Source organism: Falco rusticolus, chromosome 5 (genome assembly GCF_015220075.1).
Source record: "Falco rusticolus isolate bFalRus1 chromosome 5, bFalRus1.pri, whole genome shotgun sequence".
NCBI classification, from domain to species: domain Eukaryota; kingdom Metazoa; phylum Chordata; class Aves; order Falconiformes; family Falconidae; genus Falco; species Falco rusticolus.
Window position 1 is genome coordinate 77,985,855 of NC_051191.1, and position 25,845 is coordinate 78,011,699.

The window sequence follows — 25,845 nt, forward strand, 5'->3', positions numbered from 1 at the left end:
CAAACATCTATATAAAGAACGAAACCACCCTGTTCACCTTCCTAAGCTCTGATTTTTAATTCTAACTTACCACACCTCTCCAAGCTATCACGCATGGCTTAGCATGGACGTTGTTACATTACACGTGGGTTTGTAGAACAGTCCTGGTTTGGGATTCTTTGAAATGAATCAGCAGCACGTCAACTCCTATCTACAGCTGGTAACATCTGTTTGACGAGTGTTTTATTTTAACTGATTTAGATAGAAAAATCCCCTGAAGAAGCCCACTGTGAAATGTTAGACACAAAAATCAGGCACAGAGGGAGGGTTCAGTGCCTTGCAGGTATTTAAACCAAACCAGATTCAATGTCAGTCCACACAGTTTAAGGCACTGTAAGCAGTTAAGAGCTAAAGGTCGATCTCGTTTTTACAACATTGTACAAGCTCATATTGAAGTTCTTCCTGAATTTATCAGGAAGAAATCATTACAGGCATCAGACTCTCAATATTATGCACTGCACAAACTTAAATGTTAATAACCACATAATTAAATTTAACACAAAACACAGATCAGTTTAGAAGGGCTTTCTTTTTTTTTAATGTTAGCATCTAAAGGAAAAAACCAAAAAGCTTTTTTAAACAAATTCAGGAGTACAATACCTTTCACCTTCTTCCCCCTTATACAATGCCAAGTTGTCAGAGGCTGATCATTAAAAGATTCAGCAGAGTCAGAAGTTGGGCTTCCCTCAAAGCAGAGTAAGAACGAAGAGTAAAAAGGCTACTTTGCCTCATGCGTGCCTATTTGGCAATGCATACCGTGAGTGCCACAGAGCATTCTTCTGCCATTTATGCTTGCCACCAGTAAGGAATACATTCAGACTCAAACACCACTAGGCACAGCAGGGAGAGAACACTATTAACAGAATTCATGGTCATTAAGAGGTCTGTTTATTGGCTGCAGGGTCCAACACTTTCTTCACTGCTGCCATATGCAAAGTCAACTCCATTTTTGGTGCACAAAGGTTCTCCTTGCTCTTTGTTCAAAGGGCTCAGTACAGTGCCAGCATGATTTTCAACCCATCATCTTTTAATCAACACTGATGATCAATGAGGCAAAAAAACCCAAACCATGCAACATGTGGTAGTTTGATAAAATTGGGCTGAGAATATTTATATATTTACACAGAGAACGTTCAACATTGCAACCGGCTTGCAGCCCTGTATTATCCTGACGAAGCATCCAAACAGCTACATTCTGGTGTACAACACTCTTTAAGGTTTGGTGTAAAAGCTACTTAATTTCACAATGCCTTTAACTGGATTCTACTGCATCTATTTTTGATACAGAATTTCTACACACCAGTGCCACACACTTCCAGTCACACCTCATAGAACAAGGTAAGGCATTCGCAGATATCTCTCTGCTGTGATCACAAGAAATCCATTTTCCAGAGCATTCAGCCACGACCTTTGGAGACCATTGACAGACTTCTAAACACAAAGGGTTGTCTGTAGGAGACAGCCAGTTCTTCCAAGAACTATAAACTTGTCATTTCTTGACGTTGCTACACACAACACAGATAGAATTTAAGACTACTTTATTGATGTCCTAAATAAAAATTTGTTATCCAGTGGGGTTTAAGAACAACAGGGCTTAGGCACTTCTGAAGATTTTATCTTTTATCTGTCTTTAACAAGGGGAAGCTTCAGACTACAAAATACAGGACAAACAATCATCTGGAAAGGGAAAAACTAATGATTGGCAAGAAGCAGGCCAATAGTCTAAAAAGTGTAGACTATTTATTTGGACTCCACATCCATACAGAACTTCAGTGACCAGATGGTATTCTGTACATGAGGGTCTGCCAGAAGAAATCTGTCTGCAGAGCCAAGGATTTCACTGTCTAAATTAAAACTCGGTGTAAGAATATACTTTGGAAAAACCGTTTTACCATGTGTGCAAACAATTTTCTTTTCTGGAAAGCACACCATGCCCAGAAATGGAAAACTGAGTGACACCAATCCAGAGCCCAACATGCTCAAGCCTTGTAAACAACGAAGACCAGGAGAATAAAAAGAGAAGGTACATGAACAACACACAAACTGGATTAGCCAAGACAGCTGAAAGATTTGTGGAGTTTCTAAAAATGGCTTCTTCTTTTAAAGGAGACTTGGAACCCACCCTGTGCTGGCTGACAATAAGAGAACGCAATTTCACATATGTGATGGTCTCTAAGACAGAGCAATAATCTGCTAATACAAAATTACTGTTTTAAGAGCTTTCTTTGAAAAACAAAGGCATTTTACTTGTTAAATTGACAGCAGTGAAAAACCTGTTGAGGGTGAAAAGATTTACTTCTTTGCATTTGGCATCTACCAATATACCTTGGAGGGTTCAAGTGGTAAGCCTCGATCTCCAGAGGGAGTGAATGGGCAGAAGGATGGAGGAAGTTAACTGAGTAGTGAGGTATGGTGGGACTCTGTAAATAAATAAAGCTGTTCTGCAAAGCTTCCCAAATTTAACAATGCTGCAACCTCAAGCACCAACATAGCTAATGAAAACCACCGTGCTCGAAGAGTTGACATCCACAGCTATACAGCCTTTATAGCATGCAGAACACCTCAGTTCATTCCTCAGCAATTATTTAAATGGCAAACAGAGGCTCAAAATGGTTTACTGATTAGGACCTACAGAATTAACCCCCCCTCGAAATTAGAAGGGTGAGAGTTCCTATTAACATTCCCTTTTCTTTTTTGGTATAGTGCAATAGCGTGCTAAGGGCCCAGCCGTGCCATCTTGACCCAAGCAAAACTTTGATCACCTTCCCTGTCAATCTGTCTATACAAAGACAATAAATTATAATTTTCAGGGTTTGTTTAAAAGCAGAACAAAATTTGTTTTGGAATTTGTTTCCCCCCACCTTGAGAACAGAAAGTGGGAACCAGGGGCTATACATCAGAAGTGTAAGTCCGCTGTTTAGAGGAGGAATAACTGACAATCTGGCACATCTACTTGTTTCTGAAAAGCACTATTGACATTCAGTAGACTTTTTGACCTCTTTTTTCTATAGCTGTCCACCTGGGCATACCTGTAGCCCTTTACTGCTAAAAGAGCCGAGACTTTGACATAGCTATACCATATCCACTGGCAAGATACAAGAAATAAATTGACTTTTTTTTAGGACATTTACATTGCAGCCCTTCAAAAAGTAGACATCAAAATCCACCCACGTACATGTAACAAAGCAGACTATACCTCCTGCATAATAGATGTGGGATCTGAACTTACTTTCTGTAACGTTGCCTTTATACTAATGTACTAGTTTAGAACCATTCATTTGCTCTGAAATTTTAGGCAGCAAGATTTGTTCAGTCTTTCAGATCACATGAAATTAAGCTACCTAAACATAATACACAATACCAAGAAAGGATTATAAATTACTGTTGACTGAGAAGTATTCAGGCACCTGCCACTCAGGTTCTAACCTGGATACATGTCCTTTTCAGGTGTGTTATTCCTCTAGCTGTTTGACTGACAGGTATCAATTGTCACTAGTAGCACAAATATGAACCCTCTCTCCCTTCCCTCCCCTCCCCTCCCCAATGGATATTTAAAGGAAAACTGAGCAGGGATTTGCCCAGCCCAGCAGTATGAAAGTGAAGAATAAGGCGCATCTTGAGAGGCTTCAGAGCAGGACTGGTCTGGCTGAAGAGTGGTTTAACTCTCAGCGTGGGCACAGGGAGAATATTTGTACCAACTGACATCAGGCACGCTACCTAGGGATCTCAGGTAAGCACCCAGGCTGCCTAGCAAGTTCCTTGAGGGCACTTCAGCTGCTGATTTAGGACTCCACCTGTTCCCCGGCTCAGGAAGGACGCCCAGGCACCCACACCACACGCCTCAGGTTAGACGGGGTGAACACCCTCACACATGCACAACCGCACGCTGCCACGGAGCAGAGTTGGAAGGCTGCCATGTGAAAAGTGCCTGCACTGGTAACAACAAAGTGAATGTTCTTCTAACACAGTTGCAACGCATTTGAAGCAAACTTCAAACCGGTGAGCTGTCCCTGTCATGCACTCATGCTGCCAGTGTTAGAAATGCTGTCACTCTGTGCTAAGGTGACTGCTTCCAGGCCTAACCTCAAATAAAAAAAGACCTCCTTACCATGCTGGATTCACCGTGTTGGGCTGAATGATAAAGTTAGTCTACCTTTAGGCTGAAGTGGAGCTACTCCCATGGAAACTGGCCTGGGGGAAAAAAGCAGAAAGTCCTGTTTGAGAGGTTAAGTCATCAGATGCCTCTGAGAGAATAACAACAAAGCACTTTGGGAACGGCTGGGTGTAAGGGAGACCAAGGTCCAGGCCCAGAGCACATGCCATCGGTAACCGTGGCAACAGTGTTAATTTTTAGGTGCTCAGAGTCTGAAAAGCGACAAACCCGGCATCTTTGCTCTCCCTGTGTGCATGTATTGAGTCTCACATGCTGTAAGCAACACACTACCCCATCCACTGCCATGCCTGTATGCAGTTGTAAAGAAACTGGAGCGTGACTGGCTCCCATATTGAAACAGTGACCCAGACTGCAGCAGTCTCAGTATTCAATCATTTAGCTTTCAAATGTCAAGGACAGCAGAGTTTTGCTATTTAGAGAAAGCTGAATTTTACCTGTAAACATAAGGCTTTTTTCCTGAGAGCTCCTGACACGCTGTTTTCAGACCTCCCACTATGCAATTTTTAGTCACTTTTTAGAGCAGAATCACATTTTAATCCTTCTTTCAAGAAAACTCTCTATGCTTTGGTGTGTAATAGTACCGTGAAACGCCACCAGGAATCGAAGAATCCAGGCAAGCTGCCCAACCATTAATCAGCTCTCATGCCCTTCTTGGCTACAAACGCTACTGCAAGGATGACTCCACGTACTCTGAAGTCCAGTGCATGCAGGAGGATGTTGGCTATTGGCAAGGTTTTTAGGTTTTGGAGTCCGATTACTGCCTCCTATTCTTCCACTTTAGACTCAAACTTTCATCGACTCAGCTAACAGAGAGAGATAAGCAGCATTAGTACTGGATACGAACCTCGGCTTTGCTATAGCAGCACATTTTAGCCTTCTTTTCACTGGCTTATTTTCTTAGCCAGTTCTTGAGGATGAAAATGTCGCTGTTCTTTGGTAGATACAGAAATCTGTCAGCAGAGTTCACCTGTCCTAACACTGACACATGAACGAATGGGAACATTTTCAGCCTCCTTTAAGCTCTGGCCTGGCCTGCTGCACGTACCAAAATGGCAATGTACCTCTGTAGCATCTTTTTCCTTTTCCTCCCTCGGTAGGAAATTATCTTATCGCTCCGATCCCCACACGTACGCACGCACACTCGCACACACATTAAGCCAAACCAACACGGAGAGTGTATGGGCGAGAGTCTATGGAATGACGTTCATTAGTACATCATTATGAAATTCTCAGGTTGTTTCTCTCAAAGAATATAAAGTTTAACACATTCTGTACATATTGTTGGTTTCTTAATTATAAAGTAAACACAGTTACAAACTGTCCATAAAGCGTTGACTCGTTTTAAACACAGCCCCTTCTCGTTTTGCCTTGCTGAAAGTCCTCTTCCCAGTCAGAAACACTCAAGCGATGTACTGCAAGTGGGCATACGGTGTGTGACAGCAGAGGAGGGAAGAAAGAGGCACTTTGATCGGCTGGTATTCTTGGACATCCCTTTTTCCTGCGGAGGTTTATGTTCCTGACACTAGATGGTAGTGTTAGCACAGAAAACCGCTGTGGTTAGGCACTTGGCAACAAGGCTCCAAGGCAGTGCCCGCTCTCTGCTATGTCATCAGAATTGGTTTCTGCCGCACTTCCAAGATATCTGGGTAAGGGAGAGAAACACACACAGCAAACTTAGGAGACTCCTGAAAGTAGCCACAGTACCAGAAAGCGTGAAGAACCAGAGATGCAAGCGTGGGCTGCAGCGCAGCCCCCCTGCTACACCACTAAAGGAATTCAAAACGACCGAGTATGTGCCTTTGCCTGTTAAAAGTCCAATTAAATTCCTCCCCAGCTGCATCCTAGCTGAGAGATGGTAAAGCTGCAAATATATCCCATCACACAGAGATGATGGCTGACCTATATTAAGTACCATTTATAGTGGGATGAAGCAACATGTGTCAGACACAGAGTGGCATAATTTTCCAGAGAAACAAGTGGAAGTGACATAAACAGGAGATGCCAAGCGTTTTCCTTTTCTTGAAGAGAGAAATGCACCATCCTCAAGACCCTCAAAGAAACTTTTGGCTCTGAAGATGTGGGTAGAAATAATGCAACTGTTTCATCCATCCTACAGTCCAAAGCCTACATTTCTGCACTCAAAAAGCTGCCAGAAAAAACCCACTCCTTTTGTTGGCCCCTCAGCTCCATATTGTCCAAATGTGACAGCATATGAAGCTGTAAATTATCTGTTATAATCAAGGGCATCTTTCCAAATGTGGACAGTAAAACCAGCATGCTGGCAGGGCCATATGTAGAAATACCTGGAAATTGGGCTGCTATGTCCTTTTCAAGGCTACACAGAAAATAAAGAACATGGGAAACGGGAGCACATGCTTCCCTAAGAGGCTGATCACACACAACTCCATGAAGAGGATGACATGAATAAAAATTGATCCACCGCTCCAAAAGGCTCTAGCCACAATTATAAAAAATAAGACACAGCAGAACAAGTCCAGTGAAGGACCACAAAGATGATTAAGGGATTGGAGCATCTTATGTACCAGAGAACTGGGATTATCTAGCATGGAGAGAAAGCTCAGAGTGAAGGAAGTCTTACCAGTATGTAAAAACTCCAGACATTTTAAGATGTACCTGGATCACTATCACTGGGATTTTAATTCCTTAGTACCCAAGGAAGATGAGTATCTTTCCCACTCCACCTTGCCTCACATGTAATACTCCCGCTTGCTGGAAAGCTGCCACTGAACGAAGCGTTAATTACAAAAACACACGGGAAATGGGCTCTACCCAATGTGCCAAGCTAAACAAACATGGGGATTGAAAACTGCGGAATAAAATTCTGCCTTATAGCCCAGATATTTCATGTCCTATTTCTGTGCAACTCAATATATATACTCCAACTCCTGCAACTGTATGTTAAACAAATTAAGTCTTAGAAAGGATGTTCAAGCTTAGAGCAAATATTTGAGCACAGAGGCATTTATGCCACCCACTTAAGCAAGTATTAAATGCCAGCAGGAACAATACATCTTCTGTGAACTCCAAAATGCCTGTGGTGAGACAGTGTGTGAGCTTGATAACTCCAGCTAACTAGCTATAAGATTATCACCACAATTATCATACGGAATAATTACGTATTTCACAGAAATATTCTTCAAAATCCACCCTTAATTACAGAGGATCAATTTCTACTGGAATCTGTAATTTCTTCTAAATTGAAATCAATCCCTACATACAGTGAAAGGGCAAATGTAAAAACACCTCTTTGCTAAGTATAATTTCCACCTCTAACTTACCAGCTACAATTTCCTTTTCTGTAGGCTAAGAGCCAGCCTACTTTTGCAACAGGCTCTAAGACCCTAGCCTGCAAACAAGGACAAGATTGCAGCTATTACTATTACACTAGCATCATAAACCTGACGACATTAATACCCATACTATCTTCTCATCTCTTAGCAGCAGCTTAACCCGTTTACCAAAAGGTTTCCCAACTCCTTTCTTCTTGGCTACCTTTCAGGAATTCTGGAAACAACCACTGTGTAATAGACTAGGTTTGATTTCAGGTGTGTTCTCTTTTTAGAACCAGACAAGAAAAAGCAGGCACTGACCAAAACCCCACAGTCCAGACAAACGTATTCAGACGTTATCCCACCTGCTGGATGGGAAAAGAATAAAAAAGATTCACTTCATAGAGGAAGTAACAGTTCTACGGCTCTTCCAAGGTTAGAGACAGGACTTTACATTGTGCTGCGATCATAACTTTATTCCAGTGGATTCCAACTTTATTCTGGTCTAGATTTTGGAGTTCAGCAATAGTTTTGCCCGAGATACTACTGTGCAGCTGGATCAAGCTTTCTTTCTGCCTGAGATAGTCCTTGTGTGTTTTCAGTAGTTGACACTAGCAATGTCTATATGAAAGAAATTGTCACTACATTTAGACAGAGGAGAAAGCCTTTAACTACTGCTGCTTTCTCAGTTTTCAGATGTATCTCAAGAGTCCCATGGGCACCCTCATACTGCAAGCTGTACCCCTGAAAGGCTAGCAGGCTTGCTGATGCATACAGTTCAAACAGACCGGTTCTCTTCTCTAGTCCACCTGTATTTGGAGGCAGACAAGAGTTACCTGGATAAAAATCAAAACGTCCTTACTGCCTGCAGATTGTAAAACCCAGCTTACTGTGCTATGCTAGCCCATCTGAACAAACATAGAGATGGCTATCATCAGCATAGTAGCTGGCATAGCTAGACCAACGACAGGGAGGACTGATTATTCATGGCATGACACACATACATCATTATGTCCAGTCAAAGACACTGGGCACCTGACAGATTTACGGGCATCAGTGTGGACACTCTGATCAGCCCAAGCAAAACTTATACAGAAATCAAATCTAGGAGTCCAAACTGGCAAAGGAGGTCACTCCAAATTCCAGAGCTGCCTTTGTGTAACACTCCCAGTCACAGGTCTCTGTTACGGCTGTTGCTGTCAGTGCAATATGCCTTGCACTCAGGAGATGGATGAACTCTGTATTCCACTACTGAGGCAACTAGTGCTCCTCTGCACATTTGTTAGTACAAACTACCAGTTTATGTGAGCCATCACTGAGCAAAACTGGCTCAAAGCCAGAGAACAAGTTGATGCCATTCTACTTGTTCATACCGATTTGCTGCTACAGTGAATAAATGAGGCCTGTGAAGTGATGCTCCCTTACAGAGAAATACCTGTTCCTCTTGCTGTCCTGGCTAGAGTTAACTTTCTTCTTAGCAGCTGGTGCAGTGTGGTGTTTTGGCTCTGATGTGAGAACAACGTCAATACAACACTGATGGTTTTAGTTGTTGCTGGGTGATGTTTATACTGTGTCAAGGACTTTTTGGTTTTTCAGGCCCTGCCAGCCAGAGGGGTGGAGGGGCACGGGAAACTGGGAGGGGACACAGCCAGGGCAGGTGACCCGAACAAGCCAAAGGGGTATTCCATACCATATGACGTCATCCTGAGTATATAAGCTGGGGGAAAAACGAAGGGGGGGACATTTGACATTATGACATTTGTCTTCCCAAGTAACCGTTACGCATGATGGAGCCCTGCATCCCTGGGGATGGCCAAACACCTGCCTGCCCATGGGAAGTGGTGAATGAATTCCTTGTTTTGCTTTGCTTGCGTGTATGGCTTTTGCTTTCCCTATTAAATTGTTCTTATCTCAACCCTTGAGTTTTACATTCCTTTCTGGTTCTCCTCCCCATCCCTCTGGGTGAGGGGGGGTGAGCAAGCAGCTGCGTGGTGCTTGGCTGCCGGCCGGGGTTAAACCACGACACTTATCCAATAGCAAAATCCCCAAACAGAGAAGGCTACTTGGGACCCAAAGGACTCTCTGTTTCTGTGTAACACAAGTTAAAATTCACCTGTTAAAATTCGATGCAATGGCAAAGTGATGTAAGTTAAGTGTGCATAGAGTAGAAAGTTTTCATCTGTTCTGTTCAGCTTCAGCCACGAGCCCACCAGAGAGCGTCCTGTTCCAGATAAGGACCGCGACCTCAGATTTGTCGCATTGTGCAGATCTGTGAAGGCAGAAGACAGCAAGCTTAAAGTGACTGTTCTTTCTGCGTTTTACTGGAACACTTCTGAACATTAAAAAAAAAAAAAAAGGAAAGGCTACTATTCATTGTCTCAAGAGATGTCACATGCAGGACAGGTCAGAACTTATCCAAAGCCAACTGAAGAAAATGCCTTTTCACCAACTTTAACCAACTTTGGATCACATCAGGGAATTCAGAGAACTTGTCCATGAGAGGATGCTCTACCCCCTGTGAGGTTCAGGCTGTTTTTGAAAAAAAAACAAAACCCAAAAACAAACCAAAGAAGTGTGCTGAAGAAGGGAAACAGCCGTTGTAGCCATAAAGAGAGGAGCAGAACTTGGCATAGTCTGGGTAGTTTCTCCTTTCCGAGGCCCTCGATCCCTATTGCGCATAGGTGATAACACTGCCTTGCTCACACCCTCCATCTCAAGGGGAACAAAGCCCAGAGATAAAAACTATCTATCCGCTAAGGGGGAGCACACATCCAGTCTTGTAACACCTCCATGTTGTGTCTAAACCGATAAAAAAGGCTTGCCTATCGAAGTTATCCATACAAAAAGCCTACATGACTGTAAGGGTATAAAATCTCAACTCAGAAAGTGCTCTATGGAGCTCCCTCTCAGCTGGCCTGAGATCCCTTATCATCATCACACAGCGCTTTTCCCCTCAGCAGGTCGTATGTCTATTTACTTTTCCCACTTGTAGCTTACTCTAATGTGTTGATCACCTTTGTAGTCTATTTCTTTACCTTTCTATGTGTTTATTATGATACTATCAAGGGCGATCAACATATGATCACTACCTCCATTCTATCAACGGGGATAGTAGTTTGCTTGTGAGGATTGATTTATGGTGTTTACTAAAGTAATCATATTAATCACACGGTGAGTCCCACTGTTTGGTTGCACTGCCCAGGTCTATAACCAGTGAAGGTTATTCCCCACTCTGGGTAGCAGGCGGGAAGTCTGTTGGGTCACGACATCCCCTTAATATTGCGATACCTGGAAAGGTGCCACCTGGGAGCACAGTATCTGGGAAAGGAGAAGGCTCTTTCCTGCTCAAGTGTTTCTCAAATGGGTCTATATAAAAGGTGGAGATCAATTTTAAACATACGCAGGAATTTATTAGTTTCCTGCCTTCAAAAAGATGCTGAGCTTGTGAACAATCCCATTTTCAGAGTGGCACTAGCGTTGGACTTTCCGGACCTAGGTTTTTCACACTGCAAACCTTTTGGAAATCCAGCATCGGGATCTCTTTCCATAGCTCTGTACCCTCTCCAGACAAGTCTATTGAGCTGATATTACATCTCTCACCTCCACCATCATCATCTCTGAAGAACTCCTCACTGTCATTTGCTGAGTGGGATTTTTTCATCTCAGCAATTCGATTTCGGGGCACTTTTCTTTTGAGGGATGGGGAGAAAAAGGATGGGCGATTGTTGCGTTCTGGGGTTGGCGGTGTGCTGAAAGAAGTCACCTGAAAAGGAAATAGAAGAAATGCTAGTACTACGCTTCTAGTAAGAAATAATCACTCTCAAATATGTGCCACGAGGCAGTCATATGTGTAAAAATCAGAATCATGACTGGTGAGCAGCTGTAAAAGTTTAATCACAGTGGCCAGAGAATGTCAACCGAACAGCCATCTCAGCTTCAAGATGCTCATCAAGATGAAAATATTTTGACATATCATCACCCTCAGCTGTTCAGTGAGTAATGAAAACCCTCTCTTAGCTGATGACTTAGAAAGCATTTGGTCAAAAAGGGACAAAATTAATAATTTAGGCACAAGAACATCAATCTTACTTTTGTGTGTTGAAATTTAGAAGACTTAATAGGCTAAGAACGTATTGTACTTGACACACTAGAATTGCGCATCTTCATTTCTTTGGCAAACACAAGACAGTAGTTTCCCTGCTTAGAAAGATGCCACATGGGATCACTGCAAAATGTCACAGTGTCTCTGTGAAGCAGGGTCACAAGGCAATTACTTAGCTCAAGATGCTGATGCAAAAGTGAAGTCAACGTACAATTATATGTATACCATATTTCAATACACGATGGAGAAAAACAAGATGAGATGCCCCTGATGATTTCGTTAAAGTGATGACAAATACAAGGATATAATTGTCAAAGGTGAAATAGAGGTTATGGACAAAACTATAGAGTCACCCTTCCTTCAGAGCAGCAGTTGCTCTTGTGTAAACCACAACTTCAGTCAGCCACACCTATTTCAGAAAGAGTTGAAATGCAGTGCTTATGCACTGGTTTTGGTAGTGGATTTTTAATAGTTTCTTTTCAAATGCAAAAAAGTAGAGATAACTACTTTGCTAATGGAGGTAACTTCTATCTCACCCTTCCTTCTTCACACAGTTAATTTAACAATCCCACAACTCTCCCTGAGATGACACCTGATATTGCTCATGTCCGTCCATACAAATAAGGAGGGAGGTGACATGTGAGTAAGGATGACAGCCAAGCCAGGTTGGTGTTGGACTGCAGAAAACACTGTGTCGTCCCTCTATTGTTAATGTCTAAAATAAGTTAAAACAAAGTAGAAGCATTCTATCACCCAACTGATCCTCTCTTTAGTGCACCTGACCTCTGATTTGCATTTGTCTCTATTTTTCATTCTGTAGCCATTTCACATCATACCTGGAGGGAACATCAGAAACCGACAGGTCACCATTAAAAGCATTAGCAAAATGCAATAATAATGCATTAGCAAATCTATTTTATTTTCCAGTTGACACTGGAAGTCTTTGAGCCAAAAGATCGTGAAGTCCCTCCAGGCCTGATTTCTCCAGGCTGTACCTCTATGGTGGAGAGCAAGCAGCTAACAAACTCTGTGCTGGCAGCTTATTTTCCCTTTTAGGAAGCCAGAAACAAAAAACATTCAGGTTGCACACAGCCATTTAGAAGCAGTCCTGCAGACCTTTAAACTACACTATGTAGCTATGTTACACATAAAACCAGACTAGAATCCATCAGGAACTACCCAGCCCAGGCCAGGACACATCTGTGCAGGTATCTTGAAGACATGTTGCCTAATCACCATTAACTAGGTAAAATGCTTTAGTGGAAAACAAGGCTTAGGACTGAACAAGGGCCAAATCAGCATCTATGGACTGATTCTATTTGTATTTTACTGCCCTTGCATCAAAATCAAGCACGTGCATAAATATGATACTGCATCTAGATCCGTAATCTTTGGTTTAATATTATACAGGCTTCACATTGGCAGCATTCATCAGTGGCAAAATCTCCTAACAGTACCACTCCCTGTGAGGTTTAACAAGCACCCTACACAACACACAAATTCCACATTTCTAGGTAAATCCCGCCTTGCACAGAAATGGAATCTGTTAATTTTCACAGAAAACAGGCAGAATCATCATTTTCCCTGGCATCAACGTTGCTGTTTCAACAAAACACTCCCCCAGAAGTATGAATCATCCAGTCATCTCTGTATTCAGTATTTGCTCAAGGGAAACTGTGCTAAAAGCCCATCTGCACGTACTGAGCATGTTCAAATCATACACAGCAAACCTAAATTCAGAACCTTGATGTGAGTTAATCCCAGCTTTAGTTCATCTCCTGGCTTTGGAACAAAACAGGTTCACACACCTTTAATTCAGTATTTCTGTCTGCTACTTACTCTCTCATGCACTGGGGATTCTGGATTTGAATCTTCTTCCGTCCCGTACGGTGAAGTGTCACCAGTAGAAACTCTACTCACTGCCATCTCTGCGTGTCCTTTCCCTTGTGGCCCTTTCATTCGGACAAACTCCATGTTGTTATATTTATAAAAGCCAAAAGACATTCTTTGAGCCATCTTAGCTGCAACACTCACCTACAGTGCATCAAGACAGGAGAGAGAAGCATGAAATATCACCTCCATGTTTCAAAAATATAACATGCCCTGAAAGTAGTTATCTAAGAATAAGTAAAAAACATAGTGGATAACAATCATTATCTTGATTATTAAGAAGCATTTTAAGCTACAATCTGAAGTGTCCTCCAAAAGGGAAGCAGTTTTACAGATACAAAACCAGAAGCTCAGAGAAGAGTCAACTACTGTAGCTATCCAAAAGGCAGTGACCTAATGGCACACTGAGATAAAACAAAAGGTTTTTATTCAGATCCACGCAACGTGGCACACCAGAGCACAAGAAGGCACGTGCACAACTCAATGCAGCCTGTGCAGGGACACTCATTTGAGTTCAAAAAGCAATAGACACACAGACACAAGATGCTCCAAACTAGCAAAGCGCACTGCACAATTCTGGCACTACTTTGTGGCAAGCCAATTTGGACAGGTGTGTGTCCACGCTGTCCAGGCCAAGCCATAAAGAACCAGCCCCCGTGCACAACTAACCTGCATCGCATTGCTCACCGCAAACCCCTGACAGCTTTTGAACCCTCTGAACAGACACAAGGGCTCAACTTCCAGTTAACACAACTGAACTGAAAACTGAACTGAGAACTGAAAAAAGGAACAGACCAATATGAAAACAGTCAAGGTTTTGCCACATGAAATAAGTAAGACTTATCCATAAGTTTAAGCGGTTTATCAAAACTTCCAGAAGTTTAATGCCTGAAAGGGCGAAGATGCTCACCATGTAACACAACTCATACTGTACTAAGAATCGTAAAATCATAGAATTATTTAAGTTGGAAAAGAACTTTAAGATCGAGTCCAACTGCAAACCTAACACTGCCAAGTCCATCAATAAACCCTGTCCCTAAGCACCACATCTACACACCTTTCAAATACCTCCAGGGATGGTGACTCAACCACCTCCCTGGGCAGCCTGTTCCAATGCCTGACAACCCTTTTGGTGAAGAAATTTTTCCTAATATCCAATCTAAACCTCCTCGATACAACTGAAATCAAGTAACCTTCAAAAGGATAGAGAGATTGCTTCCATTCTGCTACAAGAATGGTCGAAGTTCAAGTTTTGCCTTCAGTCATAATTGAGTATTTGAAGAGCTAACAATTTGATTTCATTTAATAGAACAATGTAAAGTAGCTGTGTGGTCAGACAGGGCATTTGGAGGCTACGACATGACTTTACTACATCAAATCTTTTCTTTCTACTGCAGGACTTTTTTCTTATGTTGTCTTTAGTGATTCTTATTCCCATGTATTTTAATAACCCACCTGCCGATTATATGAGGCCATAAGACGATGGTGGGACAAACAACTTCAGTTTCACGTTCTCTTGAAAAACTGCTAGAAAAGTTCAATTATTCACATTTAAAACAGGAAGGAGAGAAATTACTCATGACTTCTCATGACAAGGGTCGGAACAAAGGAAAATGAAGTTTAGAGTCACAGTAGATATTGGGGGGGGAGCGTTTTTTAAAATCTCTCAGAATTGTCTTCATAAACTGAGAAGTTTATTGGCTCTTGCACTCACTGGACTTGAGCACTAAGTACTGAATTTCAAGCTGAAAGTGCTGGCATTTCATGTTTCTGTAGGGAAACAAAGAAAGCTTCTTTCTGTGGCAGTGAAACTACAGTGGTCAAATAGCCACGAGTACAAAGACACTAAAGAAAAACATGTTTTACATATAGCAAGACAGTGATCAGAGTTTAAGATCTCCCTGCAAAACATGCCTTCGCTGAAGTAACTAGAAATATCCATGACATTTCCAGAAAACGAAGGGGCTCGCAGACTTCCGTTACTCAGATCCCTTCCTGTGTCACGCTCCCAACTATTTACCACCTTCACTAATTCTGGCAAACACCAAGGTAATATATACCCTGATCTGAATACTCTTCAGCTGTCTGAGCCAAAAACATTAGCTTTCAGGTAACTTTCAAAGCCAAAAAGGACAGACTACGATATCTAACGGGACAAAAAGCCAACAGCCTCAGCAGCCAAGAACGGTGATCAGAGGATCATTGTTGCAAAGGGCATCGTCTTTCAGATCCACCTTACCCTGTTGTCATAGACCTTCTTGAGTGCTTCATAGCGGATGGACCCCTGAAAAATCACCCCTTGGAAGGTGTTGCTTTTGTCACTGGCCACCAGCTCCACACAGACCATTTCTCCTTCTCCAACAGTCATGTCACTGAAAACCTGCCAAAGATGCAAGATGAAACACTTGGAGGCAAACTGCAGCTGTTAAAGTTGAAATATATTCAGATTCCCATGATTGTCCTTAGGCCCAAGGCAGTTTCAATGTAAATGGCAGAAATCAAGGCAGCTGTATGCTCCACCCCAGCCTTTCAAAAAAAACTTAGTTCAGGCAGTGCACACTGCAAATCATTTGTTGAGATAAGCAGCTCTCACATCAAGCTCCTTGCTTTAGCCCATCATAAAGACAAATGCCAAAATCCAGCTTTAAGCTCAGATTTCAAACACTGAAAAAAGAGAAAGGTCATATAAAATAAAAATTACTGGAAGATAACACCCAACTAGCCAAGAACATTTGTTCAAAAGGTACAAGAAAACAACTAATCAGGACATAAGACTAGAATAGGCCAAAGTTCTGCTGCTGCAGCAAGGAACTCACCTCTTCAAAACTGTCGATCATGAAGAATATGTTGGGGTAGCTGATCTTTGACTCCTCTCCTTTACTGTCCATTGGGTGTTTGCTAGGAGATGCAAACACTTGCTGAGAAAGATATGGAAAGACATACATTTTCTCAGTGCCACGTGCTCAGGAACGGGTGTGCTGAATACAAGGCAAGCAATGCCAAAACACCATGGTCCCACACTGCTCAGTCAGCCAACACTCACTTACGCTAGAGATGCTGGACATCCTGCAGGCAAAGCTGAGCTGGTTTCTGACAACAGCCTGTTTTGCAATAATGACAACACTTGTGAAATCCTTGAGTTTTCACCTGCAAGTTATCAAATACCAGTTGCTCCACAGTAAATGTGTGTACTTGGCCTCTCAACATCTTATGGTACAGCTAAGGTATTCTCCTTTTCATTAACAGAGAAAACCACCTTGAGCTGCCTTTAAGTTACTGCAGTGCACTGCAAAAATAAAAGCACACACAGCAAGAAAGTTACTGTGGAGTAGCTGACCTAACACTATTTGCTTGTACAGTTAATTCCATTGTTATTGTTTGCTTAGTACCACAATAAGATCAACATCACTCAGTAATGGAAAGCATGACCCTCAGGAAGACAAGCACTCGATTCTTCATCCTCATCTTCTGCTTCTGTTTCTTTCTCTATTGACTGTGCCTCCTCTTGCACACTCCTCCCACTGAAGCAGTTCCTGAAATTCACTGGTCACTTAACTCCTCAATCCAACTTCTGTTTAAAGAGCTAAAGGCTTTAGATTTTATCATTCCAACAAGATTAAAAAGCAGATAAAGAGGGAGAAGAATTCATGCCGAGTACCTTGCTTTGCTTCCACCTCTGTTTACAAACAAAGCTTTGAATTAAAGAAACCTGTCAAAACTTAGCCCACTGTGAATGTGTGGAAAGCTCTGAACCTGCCCAGATTGTCAGGCTTGCGATACAGTCTCGCTACAAAGCATTCAACACAAACCACGACTAAGGGTAGGGTATTAGATATTCATGATGGTTCCCTTTCCTTATTTGTACTTATGAAGCCTACATGCCCATTTAAATACAGATTATTAAACAGAAAGGCTGCTTCATGACAAGAAACAGCATTGTAAAGTAACAGGACTCCTCAAAGATGACACTTGCACTAATGACTGAAACAAGGACGTCTTCCAGGCATCCTTGTTCTCATGGCATCCAATGTAACACAAAAACCCCCTCCAACTAATCTCCAGTCAGACCTGTCACACCTGAGCAAAATACACATCCAGTCACACCTGAGGAAAATACAGTCTGTAGAGATCTTAATTGTCAAGCCAGCAGAGAACCAACCTCATCTGCAAAATAATTGAAGGGAAAGTCAGCCTTTTTCAGACTGGCTTCTTGCCTTAGGTACTCTGCTGGTATGAGCACATGGCGTTGTCATAGGTCTGGGGTAGCACAGCAAGTCCTGTGCCTGAATAGAGCTTCTACGTATTCAGCATCTGGCTGCACACTGATAGGATAATACATGCTTTCTAAAGCAAGAACCATCACAGCAGTAATATAGATCCAAAAATGTTAACTTCTGTTCATTTAAAACCGAGCCTCAGTGACGCACGTTACAATGAAATGCCATACTGCAAGTATGTTTTCCACAGCATATAGAACTGCCCTTTCTCTCTCCATAGATCAGCTTCATGATGTTGAAACGATACTAGTATGTACTGGTAAGTTTTAATGTGTGCTGAGTTTGCCCTAGAAAAGGGGAGACAAAAATTTATAAGCAGTCCCACAGTACAAGTCTCTGGGAATGAGGAATAGAAAACCTCCTCCTTACTCCGAACACCACTCACATGCAGTGAGGGTAGGTCCCTCATCCTCATCTTCCTAGTTTTGAAATCTGCAAGTAATATTTACAGATTTTTCTCATAAGAATTTTACAGAAGTTTACTGGGAGTGAAATTCGCAGCAATGGAAAAAGCAGTAAGAAATAAAAGGCTTACATCGGTGGCGTTAATGTGTTCTCAACACCACCAGAAGGGAATTATGTGCCTAACTAATGCAAATTACAAATACAATAATCAGCATTGCTAGTTTTGTCTGTAGGCAAAGCAACAATTGTTTCAAAATGGTAAAACAAAAGTAAAGGTTTAAAGAGCATTGGTTTATTTTAGGTAAAGCCAGTAGGCAGCTGAATGAGCTAGAAGGAATGGAAATGCCTGTGAGAAACAGCCTTTTAAAGGCAACAGGAGCCTTTTACAGGAAGAATTTCTGCCTAGGAGAAGTTGCTGCAAGATCTGCTGGAAACTGAGTGAAGTCGTCTAGGGTTTCTTGTTCCTATCCCCTCCATGCTTATTACTCAGTTTCCTCCACTATGCTAAACTCTGAATTAACTGTGTGCTGCACACAAACAAGTGATAAAAGCCTTTGGCATAGAGATGGAAGGAATGAGCAGTTTAAGAGAGAAAACAAAAATATCATAAACCAATAAAGAGATGAATTGATAATCAGTAAATTGTCTACAATTCAATAGCCCTACATTACAGATTTACCCTGAAGGCTTCTAATAGCTCAGGTCTCACCCAGTTTCAGGGTTACCCTCAGACTGGTCAACAGTTGGGCATACTCCCCACCTTCAGCAGCTCCCACCATCCCCAAATCCAGCAGGCAAATATACAAATCTTGAAAGCATGCAGAGGTCTTTACAATTTTTTGAGAGGGACTATAAAGGACATTTAGATCTCATATTTAGATGACTGGCAGGAAATGTCACTAGAAAAAGACTTGAGATGCTTCACAAGGATGCATCTGTCTGAGCACAGCCTGAGAACCACCGCCTGGTTTTGATGCAGTTTTTAGGATTAGGTAATACTGGATGCCAGCCTCTTAACCACTGCAACAACAGGGTAATCTCACCTGAGACTTCTTTTTGTGAATGTGAATATCTCCTCCATCGGAGCGTGTGCACACAGCACATGTCACCACATAATCCAGCTAAAACAAGGCACCAGAACAAGAAATAAAGGTTTAGAGTTAGAAAAACATAACATTCATGTGCATGAAGCAGAACACATTCTGTCTTAATATTTTTAGCTGTCTCGTTAAAAAGTAAGATGCTTTAGTATTGCCATTTTCTTTATTTTCTTTACTATACTGAAACTCCTACAATTTTCAAGCCTATGTTTGTTTGTTAACTTAGTGATACTGAAATATTTTGCACAGATGCTTGCTGAGGTGCACAACCTATGGGTAAAGAAACTGCTGTCAATATTGTTTAAGACTAGCAAGCATGACCCACACACACAAGCACACTTAAGGCAGAAATGGAAAAGACACCCTCACTTCAAAAAGGGAAAAATAGAAACACTAAAGAACACAAGCAACATGTTAGAGAGGTCAGAAACCAGTACCATAGCCTGCCAAACAACCTGAAAAAAACTTGTAAGGAGTAAGCATGATAGATCTGGATAGAATGCCCAGCTGTAACAGCATCTCTGAATTCTGACTGTAGCAAATGGATTCTGGTTTTATTCAGCACCAAATAAAGGTGGAAACTGCTCTCTGGAGAGAAGTTCTGCAATGAGACTTCTGGGAGGAAGGAGAGAGAATGAAAACAATTTATTTTCCAGGATGTGTGCAATAACCCAGCAGTCTCTCATTCTGAGATCATAATCAACAAAATTTTTAGGGGATCTCAAGTGACTGTAGTAACATTCAGCTTCCCTAAGCACTGACTTAAAATATGAAGTAACTAAGCAACCTATGAGTTAATTACAGAAATAATTTGTGCTCATGTTTCCACCACCAACAGAAAAAGTTTTATTGAAGTTCTGATGTCAACAGCAGCAAAGTCCCTGTGTAATACATAACACCTTTAGTACATTTCCACATAGCAGTTCCCTCTTAGATGCACCAGGATTGTGAAGTCTAATGGAAATGTTGCTTAACAGTCTCATTCACCCACAAAAACCATTAAAGTTTTGCAAAATGGAAGGCTTTGTCACAGAATATAAAATTCAGTCCAGCTTCACTGGATACACGTAAAGATTTTTTGAGGAAAGCTATTAGGACTCCACTGAAAAATAATAAACATCTCAGATTATATTCATTTGGACTCTGAAAGACAAAATTAAAGCCATGTTTTCTTTATATCCTCCAGAAGTATTTAAATTCCCCAAGACAGCGACGAAAGGGGACAGATCAAAGCCTACCCTGAAAAGTCTCTAGCATAAATAGCCCATGAAAATTAGATAAACATTGCTGTTACCTTCTGTAGGATGAGGTTCAAGTAGACGCTCTCTTCCCAGTCAATGTCAGGGTCTCCCAAGCCAGGAAGCTTCTTAGAATCTCTCCGGTAAACTTCAACTTCAACCTGCTAAAAAAATATCCCATCTCCTTGAAAAGTATTACTTAAAGGTACCTATATGCAAAACTGAAATGGACACCAGAAGCTGCACGTTGCACAGCATCCTGCTATATTTTTCTGTCAGGACTGGATTTTGCTGACCATGCAAGGTGAGCCCTTGTGGAAGGTTTTGCATGGAAGTGAAGCTGGAGAGACGGGGATGCCAGGGAGAACAGGTGAGAAAGGCAGGTCTGTGCAGGGGAATCTCAGTTTTGAGCAGCAGCTTCATTTATTCCTTGTAAGTGGCATGGTTTAGCAAAAATGAAAAGAAAATCAGGGATACACACACATATTTATCCTAACACAGTCCCTCGGAACCAAACATGTCACTGGATTAATGCTCAAGATCGTCAAGCAGGTAGGTGTTGCTTGCTCTGCATTAGGGTGGGAGTCTCTGGGAAGATGAAGTCCACGAATTAAAGCCTCACAGAGGACATTTTGGCAACCCCTCTGTATTTGGTTTGCATGGCAAGGTTTGGGGCGGGGGGGCTACAGTGGTGGCTTCTGTGAGAAGCTGCTAGAAACCTCCCCCATGTCTAATAGAGCCGATGCCAGTTGGTTCCACAATGGACCAGATGCTGGCCAAGCGTGAGCCCATCAGTGAAGGTGGTAGGTGCCTCCCTGATAACATATTTAAGAAGAGAGGAAAAAAAACCTGTGCAACAAATTGCAGCAGCAGGGTGAGAATATGTGAGAGCAATAACCCCTGCAGACACCAAGATCAGTGAAGAAGGAGGGGAAGGAGGTGCTTCAGGCACCTTCTCTTGTGGTGAAGACCATGGTGAGGCAGGCCACCTCCTTGCAGCCCATGGAGGTCCACAGTGGAGCAGATATCTACCTGCAGCCCATGGAGGACCCCACGGCAGAGCAGGTGGATGCCTGAAGGAGGCTGTGACCCTGTGGGAAGCCCGCGCTGGAGCAGGCTCCTGGTAGGACCTGTGGACCCATGGAGAGAGAAGCCCATGCTGGAGCAGGTTTGCTAGCAGGATTTGTGATCCCATGGGGGGTCCTGAAGGACTGCACCCCATGGGAAGGACCCATGCTGGAGCAGTTCATGAAGAACTGTAGCCTATGGGAAGGACTCATGTTGGAGAAGTTGGTGAGGGACTGTCTCCCATGGGAGGGACCCCACGCTGGAGAGGGGAAGAGTGAGTAATCCTCCCTCTGAGGAGGAAGAAGCAGCAGAGACACAACGCGGTGAACTGACCACAACCCCCATTCCCCATCCCCTGCACCACCTGGAGGGGGCAGAGGCAGAGAAAAATCAGGAGTGAAGTTGAGCCTGGGAAGAAGGGAGGGGTGGGGGAAGGTGCTTTAAGATTTTATTTTATTTCTCATTATCCTTCTCTGATTTGATTGGTAATAAATTAAACTGATTACCCCAAGTCAGGTCTGTTCTGCCTGTGATGGTACTTGCTGAGTGATGTCCCTGTCCTTGTCTCAACCCACCAGCCTTTTGTTATATTTTCCCTCCACTGCCCAGCTGAGGAGGGGAGTGATGGAGTAGCTTTGGTGGGCACCTGGTGTCCAGCCAGGGTCAACCCACCACACCTTCTTCTAAAGGTTTCACACTGACAGCACTGATTGGACCCAACTGCATGTGAGATTTTCAGCTGTACTGAAAATAAGCAAATGAAAAATCCCAAATAATCTCAGAAAGCAGAAACAACTCTACCAATGCTAACAAACTGAAGCAACTGAGATAAATATAAAACTTGACGATGTAGTACACTGTGATGAACTGTACCTTGACACTTCAAAAAAAACCCCCAAAAAACTCCACAGCATGGCTTAATCTCTGAATTAGAGTGGAATACAAAATAGGGTGACAAGTAGCACACCTAACAGGTGTCAAAGCTATGCACTATCTTGACAGAATACCTGGAAAAGCATTTATTTCTCTGTGTTTGTCAAATATTTATTTATTTTTCTTTAAACACAGTAACATACTTTAACAGATGTTTAAGAAATATCCAGAATACGGTGACCGGTTGACATAGCTATAAACAGAAATTCATGATTTTTTTTTTGCTTTGGTTGGGGCAGAGAGAGAAGGAGAGAGATGATTTGTTAAAAAACAACAGATTGTTATAAAAATCAGGTTGTGCGAATGAAATCAGAGTAAGATTAAGCCCTATAGTACCTGTGCTTTTGTTTCAACTCCTCTGGGAAGGATAAAGCTACAAGACCGAAGTACAGTGAACAACAATGGAACAGTACAGTATTTCAGGATTGACCCTATTATCAGGTGCCATGAAGACTGACTGCACTGTTGTCTATCATTCACTTTTTAACTTACAAGTATCTTGTAGAAATGCCTGTAGACTCATACAACATCATTCTTCTGTTTTGTTTCTGTTTCTACTAAAGCTCCTAACCATTAATTTTTCTATTGGCAATACAATCACATAAACTAATGAGAGTTACTGTAAAAAAACTAATATGTGAGCAGCTGAGGGAAATAATCTAATTTCAATTCTTCTCCAAATAAACAAAGGTGATATTTGCACTTTCATGCCTAAAAGCCTAAAAACACCACATTCACAAGATTCTAGAAATACTCTGTGAAACAAAACCCATCCTGTTTCCGAAGGAAAGACACAACGAGAGGGCTGGGTGAATGCACAACTGAGTAATTCATAGAATGGTTTGGGTTGGAAGGGGCCTTAAAGATCATCTAGTTCCACCCCGCTGCCACGGGCAGGGACACTTTCCACTATACAGGTTGCTGAAATCTCCATCCAGCCTGGCCTTGAATGCTTCCAAAGTTGGTTCTTCTCTGGGCAACCTGTCCCAGTGCCTCACCACCCTCACAGTAAGGAATTTCTTCCTAATACCTAATGTAAATCTATCCTCTTGCAGTGTAAAACTTGTCTTTACCCTTTGTCCTGTCACTACAGGGTAAAACTCCAGCTTTAACTAACACCAGGGTAAGTGACACCAAGTGCTCAGCACTCTCTGCCTCCGCATCCACGGAGCCTTTATTTTACTCCAGACACCTCTTAATGATGAAATTTAAACTTTGCTTTGCAGAAGTCAGCCACTAATGTTTTCTGCTGGTGAAATTAATTCACAAGCTCCCCAGCAATTACAAAGCCACTGCACAACAATTCTTTCACGGAACGTGTGTCCCCCAACCCTGTCACAGATAACGACAGAACACGGCCCTTTCTTTAATCACTTTTTCCCTCTGCACTGATTTAGGGTAGGATTCCCAGGCAGTACAGCCTGCGGGTTAGGCCATGGTGGAGCACCATGAATCACCACCAAGGCTGTTCCCCAAGTCAAGTGCTTAAGCCACACTGTATTCCGAAGGAAATTAATTTAAGGAATTCAATCTTTTGCCAGGCAATAAATCGCACAGGGTACAGATCTCTGTTCAACTGGTCAAACTGGGCAGGACAGAAGCAACCTCCTCCCAGCAAGGAAGGGGCCATCAGCAGCCAGAAGTAAACAGAGGCAGCACTCAGCTGACCTCAGAAAGACAAAATGGACTTCCAAACGCTCTCTGTGGGGCTGGCATCTACTGGATGTTTTTGCAGCTCCGGCTTGCGCCCAGGTAAGCATGCTCGGTGAGCATCAGGGGAACAAACCAGCCCTACCCAGCACCAGGACAGCAGTTACACCACAAAGTCAGCATTTGCTACAGCAGCCAGTGATTTCAGATATCTTAACGTTCCACATCACTGAAGACTCTGCTTTATAAAAGACAATGAGCCCCCGCCAGGGTGCTGTAACAAGCAGCACCGCTGCTCCTCAACTGACTGGTAATATGCTTCATAGTGTGGGCACCCAAATTACAAGTCACTTTTGAAAAAAACCCACACCCCTTATCTCACGAACACCTCTATCTGCAACATCTCTTTTACTCGTTTCCAAACACTTGTTTCAGAAATAGCAAAAAGGTGTCCATAAGGCATCCTGGCATAAAGCAAAATGCTAAATCCAGGCTGGCCAACACAAACAGCGCTTTCCAGGGGTTCAGTTTCACATACATTGCTGTAGCTCACAAATTAATCTCAACTACCCTCTGCTGCCACTGCACTGGACATGTGAAGGTGGCAATCCAATATTACGTGAAATAAATCAACAGGCCAGTTCAGCTCATAGCAAATGATCCTGCTGTCGTTGGCACACTGTGGAGTCTCAGGCAGGGCCAAGGACGTAGGAAAGACTGGAGCTGACTCCAGTCAGACCCTGCAGCCGCTTGTTCAGCATTAGCCAATAGAAGAGCCATCCGAATCAACCGCTTAAAAAAATGTAAAATTTAAAACCCCTTATACAACAAACTTTAAACACAATTCTTCACTGTTCCATACATCTTAATCCCTATTGTTTAAATCAACAATCTAAATTTCTTGGCAGGCTGACCTAATTTGTCTGTGTCCCAAGGAAGCTTGCTTAGCATCTTTACACTTATATTCCTAGTACTATGCGCAAATGGCATATATGCCAAGTATGTAAAATCAAAACCTGAAGCCTCAGAAAGCCCCTTACTCAAACTTCTTATGCAAAAAAAAAAAAAAAAAATATTAAAAAAATAAAAATTGCGGCTGTAAGATCACATAGGTACTGTAGAAGCAGCTACCTTAGCTGTCACCAAGGGATTTTCTTCATTTAAGCCCCAGTCTGAACATCAACAAGTACGTACTAACCTTTCATATTCAAGTTAAATGTTTCAAGTAAATGTAGGCATTTGGGATTGGCGGTATGGGAGGCAGAAGACCCACGTATTCACTGTTCCGACCTCTAAGTGCTCGGACATCAACAAACTCTCAATGAGCTCCCAGTAACAAAAACCATTATGTGAGTTTTGGTAAGTTATTGTTGCCAGAGCTGAGCACAGCACTTCCTAAATAAAGAAAAACATCTGTCTTGCCAAAGTGTTGCCTTATAGTTACATAGAAATCACATGGTAAATGTGAGCCCAATTGCTTTTTATAGATAATAATATATAAAATAATATCTATAATACAGATATTATAAAATAAAAATTCTATGATTTCTCAATATATCTCATGCTTTTCATTAGAACACCATTTTGTGATAGTCTAGGCTTAACACATGTTATCACATTTGGCCTTCCGGAGTTAAGAAATGATATGGACTAGAGAACATGATGGATTTCAGACAGCT

The 25,845-nt window shown here is 42.2% G+C and overlaps 1 protein-coding gene across 5 annotated transcripts in view; it reads right to left on the reverse strand.

Annotated features, from left to right (window-relative positions):
* Positions 1 to 549: 549 nt before the first annotated feature.
* The window catches only part of KIAA0930 (KIAA0930 ortholog), an 81,754-nt gene continuing 56,458 nt past the window's right edge, over positions 550 to 25,845 (reverse strand). For 3 of the 5 annotated variants that reach the window (XM_037388940.1, XM_037388945.1, XM_037388944.1), the window contains exons 3-10: positions 20,572 to 20,679; positions 19,221 to 19,298; positions 16,312 to 16,413; positions 15,735 to 15,875; positions 13,445 to 13,639; positions 11,104 to 11,266; positions 9,617 to 9,772; positions 550 to 5,855 (exon numbers count right to left, since the gene is read on the reverse strand). In XM_037388940.1, the coding sequence (XP_037244837.1) occupies positions 5,815 to 5,855; positions 9,617 to 9,772; positions 11,104 to 11,266; positions 13,445 to 13,639; positions 15,735 to 15,875; positions 16,312 to 16,413; positions 19,221 to 19,298; positions 20,572 to 20,679 (984 nt within the window). In that variant the 3' untranslated portion in view covers positions 550 to 5,814. The remainder of the gene's footprint in view (positions 5,856 to 9,616; positions 9,773 to 11,103; positions 11,267 to 13,444; positions 13,640 to 15,734; positions 15,876 to 16,311; positions 16,414 to 19,220; positions 19,299 to 20,571; positions 20,680 to 25,845) is intronic. The other 2 variants (XM_037388941.1, XM_037388942.1) reach the window with 2 other exon arrangements.